Consider the following 10,138-nt stretch of genomic DNA (forward strand, 5'->3'; position numbering starts at 1 on the left):
AGATTTTAATTGGAAACGAGTTCTATGTAACGCATAGAGAGTAAACGTTATAAACAACGTAGAATAATTAATTAATTTGGCATTCGTTAGTTCGTGGATTAAGCTCGCGGATTGAAGGGTAAAGGAGCAGAGAACCTCATGGAGGATTACTAGAGACCCGCGATGTCACGACCTTCTGACAGGGATTCTTGGTTTCGTGATTGCATTTACAGGCTGCCATCGCCATTATAGTACACGTGTACTCACTGGATTAAGCTATGTTTACGTATTTTGAAACTGTCGTTCAAACAGTAAAATGACTATGCCATCAAATTAAATAACGTTAAATTCTTCACATACATCAAATCCAATATTTTGATCTATTTCGTGGAATTACGCGAAAATATTGGATTTTCACAAAATGTATACATTTCACAAATACGTATACTCTTTTGCACTAAAAAAATTAACTTAAAATAACGATAATTAATGAATTAAATGATAAATAACGGATTAAAAAATTCATTTATACAACATAGAACAATTTAAATAACATAGAAAATAAGTAGTTTGTTCATATTTACTCGATTTTATTTGAAACAGTTACCGAGGAAAGGATTAATTTGCGACGGATTCTAGTAAATTCACAATTCTTAGGACGAAATATATCCTTTGTGCCAAATGCTAATGAATTTTACAATCGTTTAAATTTCACGATGTTTGATTCAAATACAATTATGCAGTACTTATGTATTACCTTTCAAAGATCACAGTGTACTATATAAAAGAGGATATCTGGAACAATGGTACTCACAGTTTTTTTTCTTGAGTAAATTTTGATTCGATGAATAACGTTTAATTTTTATTTATATAATTCTTATTAATATAAATATAATTATTAATACTAAAATGTATGTTCGATCGAATTTTTGTCAATCTTGTTTAATCAGTCAAATTAATATTGTTAGATCAATGAATACATTTACTCATCATATCAAGAAGCATATGATTGTATGAAAATCTGCAACGCATCCATTCTGACAGAATTCGTAATACAAATTAAAGTACGTTAATTTAAATTAATACTCATTAATTTTGATTCAGAAATGTATAGGATATAATACTGATATATTACTGGTCGCTCCCCGAGTCCCACGTAAGAAACAACGATGAAAATTGTAAATAGTTTTTTTTGTATCCATGAGCAGCTTATAAGTTTTATCAATATTATATTATAACGTCAATATCTCCTAGACTAATCGATGAACTACACATACTGAAATTCTGTTAAAGAAAAAACAGACTTATTACATGAAGAATCAATTTTTTATTTTTGTTTCTTTTCTTTTTTTTCCATTTTTTTCAGTTTTTCTTTTTTTTGGTTGAATACAATGATCAATCGGTCGCTGCGATTGATTGCATTAAGTATTTCCAATCTCAGCCACGCTCGTTACAAGACATGCATTTCACTCGACAGCAATTTCAGCGTAATGTGACCAAAACGAAGCCGAAATCCTATTACAATACGTGCGATGCGATGACTCGATCAAACGAAAAATCTCTCGTTCTATCGTTTTCTCGTGTCAAACCCGATTGAGGCTCATAGCAGAATTCGAAGAAAGCAAATTTTCGGTATTTAGTAATTCACTTATGTATAACACTGTTAACAATACCAATATGATAACAACACATATTCCTTAAAGTAGATATTCCACTTCATTTAAAAATGAGCTCATTAATTTTTTGGATGTATCAAAATCACCAGCTTCGTCGACAGATTAAAGTCAACTTTAAGAGAGTTCATAAAACAAAGATTGTTTCAATTTTTTCCTATTTCTTTTGTTCTTTGTAAATTAAATTATTCGGTTTATTTTTCATTCTATGTCCCGAAGAGTCAATTTCTTTCAATTTTAAAATACACATAATATATTTCTCGGTATTTAGATCAACGCAAAAAATACGTCCTATCATTCGCAATCGCATACAAACTTTTCTACATGTACGATATATATTAAAGCAATGTACAGAGGAATGTCTTCCGAGAAAATAATATTCTAAAATTTGATAGTGACATATAGGAAGATTGATTGAGGAGGACGCAGAGCGCGAGGGTCACAAATTCAATTGTTTACTTTTTCTTGTCATCGTATTCCTAATCTCTTCACGTGCATTACATACACCTAAATAATTAAACATTCTTTAATCATACAATCTTACTATACTTCGTAATAAATCGTAAAAATTAGAATTAAAAAGCAGAAGAGTATTTTACATTATTGACTAAATATTAACACACTTCATCGAAGTCTAATAACAAACAACACGTTCTACATGATTCAAACTATATTATATCACAAAAACAAAATGTAAACGCAAATAAAAAATGCAGAAATAAGTTTTTAACTTTTATGTATTGTGCAGCCTAACCATTGTACATCATAGAGCATCTATTCGTATCATTTTTATATTATGTCTAGAAAATTGCACTATAAAAAAATCTCGGAAAGCCATTTATAAAGGGCCATCCCCCCCCCCCCCGCACCTTGCATGACATCCTCCTCTTTTTCATATCTTTTTTTTCATTTAATAATATTTTTGTAACATCGTTAATTATGTTTCATGGTTCACTATTTCTCTGTTACGAGAAAGTGTCATCAACAATGACAAGTGCGTTCCTTCATTCCGATGAATATGTTCATCGATATTTCATCGTCATTTTTACATGCATTCTGTCTTTCTCTCCCTCGCACATTCAAACACGTTCTCTCTTCTTCTACAATTCACATATTTACTATTTCTCGCAACCATGTACTCTCGACAAGATTTTAAAATCCGGCACTTATTTATTTTCCTTCTTTTTCTTTCTTTTTTTTTACTTTTTTTTATTTATTTTTTAATCGCAGTTCGTTATACTTGAATTATACATAAATAAATAAATAATAAATCGGGATGCCATGTGCTTTAGAAACAAGATATCACTCGTTCTAAGTAATAAAATTTCAAAGATATCCCTTTAGGCCTTTTATATGCTTCGGAAACATATTACCATTTGACGAATGCTGCATCGATGTTAAATTTTAGGATACACTCGCGAATCAATGATGCAAAATATTACATAGTGAGTATGGTATCATATCGATCGTATAAGCGTGCTTCAGATGCCCATCGAATAAACTTTCGCTGAAATTTTTTTCTTCACTATTGCGAGTTCCCCTAAATTATGCGACACACAAGTCGGAAAGTTGTATCATTTCTTTTTTGCTGTATAACTCTTAATTAGTAGTCCACATACGTTTTACCTATATAGTTATTTATTGTTCATCGGGCCATTATCTGAAACACGTTTAGTCGTAACAAAGTTTCGATTACTTCGTAGAATCAAATAAATCTTTAACGCTATGTAACAAATATTTTATAAATTCATCACTTCGAAGTGAAGTTCGCGCCCCTTCCTGCATTATAAACCTCAAATACAGGAGAATTTACAAAAAAGAAAAGATTAACGGCAAAAATTAATAAATATCAAAATGCAAGGAACAACAGTCGACTATAAAATTAGGAAAAAAGGAATAAAAGTTAATCGATAACTTTTTCAATCTAAGTTGCAACACGATATTACTTTTTCTATTAACTATCAATGAGAGTTTAAATCTTTTAGGCCTTAACTCGTTACAATGCTTCAAATCAAACCAAAATAAGTGACTCGAGAACGATTTATCATAATCTATAATATCGATAAAGTCTTAAAATAAAGGCCAAGTATACGTATCACTTTTTATTTCACTTTCAATTTGATTTGTAGTTTTTTGTTTTTTCTTTGAATATAATGCAATCTTTTGGTATCGTTAGACCAAAAAAATTTACTCCGTACAAAAGGATCAGTCAAATATGATTATTAGTGTCAAAAACAATTGTTAGAAAAAAAGAGGTAATCATTGTAAAATATCTATTACTATAGAATTAATTATAAGTTTAAAGTGTCTACGCTTTGTTCTTTTCTTTTTAAGAACAATATATGCAAATTTTTCAATAATTTTAACGAAACTTATGTACATTCTAACATTAAATTATAAGTTATATGAAAAGGAACAATTCTTATGTGAGCATATTGAAGACAATACATGAAGGAAGTAGGTACAAAAATCACTTCGGCGTTTGCAAAAATACTTCACAGATAAATGACGGCCCACATAGATTTAAATGCCGTTATTTCTATTACTTACTTTATTTTTACATCCTTCATAAGGATTAAGTTGATTTACATCCTTCAAAAGTAACAGAGTTTTACACCAACACGCGACATATATGCTCGTTTGTACGCGAGCGATAACTCGTTAAATAAAAGTCCCTCTTTTATAGATAGTAAGTATGTAAAGGTAAAAGCTACATATGTGTTCTTGCCATGAAATACATCAGACACATCATTAATAAGATGAATTTCTGTGTCCTTATATTTTTTTTTTCCTTTTTATATTAGTTGCATTAAGTATTATATAATCACATTCTACATCGAGCAAACAGTTGCAACACAGTCAAAGTGTAGTCGGAAAGAATCGCGTAGATTGTTCATAGCTAAGTTTATTACGATTTTGTTTGGAATTTCTTTTTAAATATTTTTAATTTTACGCAAATTGCATCAGACTTATTACTTCGGGTGATACTTTTATATGTTCCCACCAGAAGGATAAAAGGAAAATGGCCCGAACTGGAAGTTCACTGGAGTTTTTGGCGAAGCACAAGTGTATATAAAATCATCTGATTGTAGCTGCGTTCTGTTTAAGTTTGGTTCAGATGCTGATCGTGTTATTTTAGGTAATCCTCGTGAAAGACCTTCTAAATTCGCTAAAATTTGACGAAATATTGGTCTATCCTCTCTGGAAAATTTGATGCAATGTTCTGTCAGTCTCTTCAGTGCTTTGGGCGTATCTGAACGTAATTTATTTAAATCTGGACGTAAATTTCCACGTCCAACCATAAATAATATCTGATCCTTGTTGTTAACATGCGAATATGGTAACTGGCCAGACAATAATTCAAACAAAACAACGCCAAATGCGTAAACATCAGATTGAAAGCTGTATGGATTTTCTTCTTGCATTCTTATGACTTCTGGTGCCATCCAAAGAATAGATCCACTTGGTTGATGGAATTGTTGAGAACCAGACCACCTAGTTTTTGCTGTAGCTAAACCAAAGTCTCCAATTTTCACAGTAAGATCATCGTGCAGAAATATATTGTTACTCTTTAAATCTCGGTGAATAATATTCTTTGCATGCAAATAATCCATCCCCTGTGCAGTTTGTCTTCCAATTTCTATTAATGTAAATAGATCAAATTTTGTCTCGAATACATGTAAATGTTTATATAGAGAAGAACCTTCACACCATTGAGTAACAATAGCCAGTTGTGGTTTGCTAACACATCCCATGAACAAAAGAATATTTACATGCCGTGTTTTGCGTAAAACTGCAACTTCATTTTTAAATGCTTGTAACTGAGCAGCAGTAGGTATTTTAACATTGAGTGTCTTTACAGCTACAGGACCATGCCAATGAGCTTTGTATACTGTTCCAAAAGAACCTGATCCAATGCGAGCTCCAATTAAGATTTCATCTGCTGGGATTTCCCAATCTTCTATAGATTCTCTAGGTGCTAAAAGATTTTTGGCTGATTCATCAGCTGATCTTGCTCTTGGTCTTTTTGGCCTTAAGGTACTAGTAGGACTAGCCTGTGTTGACTGACTATGTTTGGTTGGACTATTACCAGGTGATGCTACACTTTGTATGATACCAATAGGACGACCTAAACTCTGAGATCTACTGTATTCATCTAAATTTGCAGATTCTCCACTTGGTTTTACCATATTAAAACAAACATTAGGTGCAGAGCTTGAACGATCTTGTTGTCCCAAAGAACGTGGATGCCTTTGACTTCTCGACGGAGCCAGAGATGGGGACATACTCCTACTTAATCCATATCCAGAAGGAAGTTGCAATATCCCAGCAGTACTTTCGAGGTTATGTGCTAGTAACGCTTGGTAGTAAGCATCTTGCATACGTACTTGGTGGCACAAAGCAGGTACACCACCAGCACACCTTTGATGAAATCGATAATTGCATGTTCTACAATAAAATCCTTGAAAAAGAAGTTTTCTACAACATTCACAAAATGCTAGTGAGAAGAAAGTCTTGCGCACAAAATTATGAGAAATGGAAGTAGTTATTGGAAACTTATCCAAAATTTCCACAGATATTTCATCGCAGTCAAGCAAGGAAATGTCTGTATCCCAAGAAGTAAGATATTTGGAGTCTGCACCCAGTATATATACCACGCACATTTCCGTAGTTAAATTCCTTAATTTCATTGCTTTGGCAAGTGCGTCCCTTAATGAAAGTCCTTCACGAACCTGTACACTTGTACGCTGTTGATTAGGTAAATATGCCCTTAGCAGAGATTTCATTGGCGTTCGTTGACCTGTAGCAGATGCATTAGCATCACGAGATTCACTCTCCGAAGTGGAAGCACTGCCAGATACTCGACCAGTGTTCAACAATTCATTGAGCTTCTGTTCCTTAGATTCTAGATCATGCAACTTGCTGGTTAATTCTTGGTATTCGTTCAAGTATATGGAAGGTGGATGTTGAAATCCAGCAAACCGATTGTTCAAAGCGTCAATATTTTGTCGAGTAACGTGTATCACATTCTGTATGTTTCTCAGCTCATACCTCAGTGGATCTGTATCCAAGTAACTATCCTCCGAGTCGCTTACTTCCCCCGAATCCGGGCCGCTGCCCCGTGAAGAGGACATAGCTATCTGTACGTGGTGCAACTTTCTCCTCTGTCGACGATGACGAGATGACACAGTCGAGGATGAGGTGGCCGGCGATGGGTCTGTCACCGAATCTATCGCCCCGAACCTACGGCACGAGAACTCCGTGTACGCGTTCGCACGGATCGCCGTGTAATATCTCTGCTCGCCGATCACGGCCATCTTCTTGCTCCGTCGGGCAGCATCCTGGGTAGCTGCTGCTGCGCTTCGGAACACCTTGGTAGCTTTTTACTCCGCTACCGGTTACCGCCGAATTTCTTTCTAGTTCGAGTTTTCACCACGCCGCCGTCACTTCACCTCTTAGCGCACGGCGACGACATACGATGGACGCGTACCTTCAGCACCACTATTTTCCTCTTCCTCTTCTTCTTCTTCTTCTCTTTTTCTCTGTATACCTCTTTCTTACCTTCTTCTTTCCTCTTACGTCCACCAAATCGAGCCTACTTGCCGATACGCGTCTCTGCACCACGCCGCCTTCCTTGATTTTTCGGCCATTGAATTCTCACGATAATGGTCGTGTAACAGTCGTCGTGCAACCGTTCGTTGCGGTCAGGACCCCGAGATCGGGTTACGGAGTTTCTCTCGTGCACTCCTTTGCACTGCCTCCTCTGCTTCTTCTCTGGAGCCCTTGCGAAAGAAAACTGGTACAAGCGTTGTAGGACCGCGATCAGAGGTGCGGGGCTATGTTTCTTGAAGCGCCGGTGCTGCCAGTCTCTCTCTCTGCGTGTAACCTTCCGCCCTCTCCCACTCGTTCTCTTCCTCTTCCTCCGTTTGAATTCTACCTGTTTACCAGCGCAAATCGCTCTCAATCTTCACGTTTCGATGAATTATTACTTACTTTTTCTTATTTTCCAGACTTTCAGACAATTCCGCGTCATCTGCGGTAGAGTAATATTTTTTAATTTCAGTTTTTTCTTTACCTTGATGAAACGTTCGATTATCGAAACCTTGGGATATAATTTTGCGACGAAGCAACGTTTCTTAACTTGTTTTAAGATCATCTTAACATATTACGTTACTTTTCATTTATTTAAACATTTGCACAATTTTGTTTTTGAGTTCAAGTAATTTATTGTTACTATAACTTTATATCTGATTATTGTGTTTTAATAAGTTTATTCTATTTTTCCTTTCTTTTTGTTATTTAAAACAAAGTATATACTACTTGAGAAACAACAGTTTGGAATAGATCTATAATTCAAGTTCAATTTTTCTGTAAACATAGCTACTCTCATTGCGTTTCTGACGTCACTGCAGACGTGCTTTGACGTCAGCAGCATATGGTACAGTTACCTAGGCAACAGAAGTCCATCGTAATTGGTTCAATGCTTGCGTACATACCTCACCGTGCGCACATCTACTAATAGTTGAAAAAAGAAGATATCCGAAACATATTGGAAAATAACTTGAAAATCGACGAGATTGACGTCTTCTAATATCAACTATTTATTTTTTTATATCGCCAAAATTCATATCGATGAAGTCATTGGTCTTCAATAATTTATACTCATAATTTATCTGTTCGACTTTGTACTTGTTTTTTTTGATTGAAAAGCGAAAATGGTAGCCGGCAAAGTAGCCTTTGTAACAGGTGTGCATCAAAAAAAAAAAAAAGAAAAATATTTTTAAAAGATATTTGCGATAAACAGTTTCTATTAAAATAGAATTTATTTCAATTACAGGCGCTGGCAGTGGCATAGGTAGAGAAGTATGCCGTATTTTGGCCAAGCAAGGAGCTAGGGTTATTGCTGCCGATCGGAACTTAAAAAGTGCCATGAATACCATTGCTTCTTTAAATGGTTTGAAAGTAAAACATAATTTTTTTTCTTAATTATTTACTTACGCACAATTATCAAAATTATGTACAATATTTTTTAGATCCTGGACATTTGGCATTAAATATTGAAGTTTCAAGTGAGCAAAGTGTCCAAGAAGCATTTAAAAGTGCAATAAACAAATACTCAATTCCACCCACTATTATAGTTAATTCTGCTGGGATCACACGTGATCAGTTCATTTTGAAACTTACCAATGAAGATTTTACTAAAGTACTTGATGTAAATTTAAAAGGAACATTTTATATAAATCAAACAGCAGTAAAAGAAATTGTTAATGCTAATACAGGTATAGGTAGTTCGATTGTTAATGTGAGCTCTATTATTGGGAAAACAGGGAATATGGGTCAAGCTAATTATGCAGCATCAAAAGCTGGAGTAATAGCACTTACACAAACTGCTTCTTTAGAGTTTGGACAGTAAGTACAGAAATAGTAATACTGCTTTATAATATCATCAGTTATATATTTTTGTTATAGATTTGGAATTCGCGTTAATGCAGTACTACCAGGTTTCATAGAAACGCCTATGACGGAAACTGTACCTGATAATGTAAAGCAGTTATTTATAAAAAAGATACCTCTTCACAGAATGGGAAAACCAGAAGAGGTGGCAGAAGTAATTACATTTTTAGCATCTTCCAAAAGTTCCTACATAAATGGTGCATCTATTGAAGTTACAGGAGGATTGCATTAAATTTATACATACATTTTTAGATACATATGTATATACAGAATAGACTATTTAAATTGGATCTAAATTAACTCCGTTATTTTTAAAAATATGGATAAATTTTGTTAATAAAAGTTATTCAATACTGAGAAGATCATAATACAGCAGTAATAATTCATTGTGGATGGAGAGACTTTCGAAGACTTCAAAATTATCTCTACTTTTTTAAATGTAATGATATATTTTTCTACTCGTTAATCGATGCATTCTCTATAAGAAAATATTCTTTACAAGAAAGTATGTAATCGAAAAACTGTTAATTTAGGAAATATTTTAACTTTAATTCTGTAAAATCTATGCATAAAAGACAGGAACAGTATGAACACAAAAATACTATCCCTGTTTTTATTTGTCTTTCATACGATAGATTTTACAGCATTAAGATTTAAATATCTCTCTAATGGCTTTTCAACATATATAGGTTAGTACTTTTTTATAGAGAATGTTGATTAGTGAATAAAAAAATATATTATTTCATTTTAAAAAATGGTGGCGACCTTAAAATCTTCAAAACTGCTCCACTCACAAAAAGATTATTACTGCACTATTATACCTCCTTAGTACTGAATAACAAAATTTATCCACTGCACTAAAAACAATAGAATTATTTAAGTGATCTCATTTAAGTAGTTTACCTTGTATATTTACATATATACATATATATATAATTAAATATTCACATACATACAAGCACATATGTATGTATATATTTTTATAATTAAATTTATATTTCTTTTAATAATTATAAATTTTACAAGTGTCA

General features: G+C 33.6%; 2 protein-coding genes across 2 annotated transcripts; one reads left to right on the plus strand and one right to left on the minus strand.

Annotated features, from left to right (window-relative positions):
* Nucleotides 1-1,361: 1,361 nt before the first annotated feature.
* On the minus strand, nt 1,362-7,859 carry LOC122535591 (raf homolog serine/threonine-protein kinase Raf). The gene is made up of 2 exons (XM_043667261.1): nt 4,203-7,859; nt 1,362-3,312 (listed from the first exon to the last, which is right to left on the minus strand). Exon 1 carries the CDS (start codon nt 6,968-6,970, stop codon nt 4,643-4,645), a length of 2,328 nt encoding a protein of 775 aa, XP_043523196.1. The 5' UTR covers nt 6,971-7,859; the 3' UTR covers nt 1,362-3,312; nt 4,203-4,642.
* Nucleotides 7,860-8,066: 207 nt separating this feature from the next.
* On the plus strand, nt 8,067-9,960 carry LOC122535599 (estradiol 17-beta-dehydrogenase 8). The gene is made up of 4 exons (XM_043667278.1): nt 8,067-8,399; nt 8,491-8,607; nt 8,687-9,062; nt 9,123-9,960. The coding sequence occupies exons 1-4, from the start codon at nt 8,369-8,371 to the stop codon at nt 9,337-9,339; spliced, it is 741 nt and encodes a 246-aa protein (XP_043523213.1). The 5' UTR covers nt 8,067-8,368; the 3' UTR covers nt 9,340-9,960.
* Nucleotides 9,961-10,138: the final 178 nt, after the last annotated feature.

This window comes from Frieseomelitta varia, unplaced genomic scaffold, assembly GCF_011392965.1.
Source record: "Frieseomelitta varia isolate USP_RPSP 00005682 unplaced genomic scaffold, Fvar_1.2 scaffold_742, whole genome shotgun sequence".
NCBI classification, from domain to species: domain Eukaryota; kingdom Metazoa; phylum Arthropoda; class Insecta; order Hymenoptera; family Apidae; genus Frieseomelitta; species Frieseomelitta varia.

Bases quoted from the DNA above. Each gene is read 5' to 3' on its own strand.
- LOC122535591 (XM_043667261.1), bottom strand. From the start codon at position 6,970: ATGGCCGTGATCGGCGAGCAGAGATATTACACGGCGATCCGTGCGAAC.
- LOC122535599 (XM_043667278.1), top strand. From the start codon at position 8,369: ATGGTAGCCGGCAAAGTAGCCTTTGTAACAG. The intron at 8,400-8,490 runs GTGTGCATCAAA...TTTCAATTACAG, and splicing joins CAAAGTAGCCTTTGTAACAG to GCGCTGGCAGTGGCATAGGT. The intron at 9,063-9,122 runs GTAAGTACAGAA...TTTTTGTTATAG, and splicing joins GCTTCTTTAGAGTTTGGACA to ATTTGGAATTCGCGTTAATG.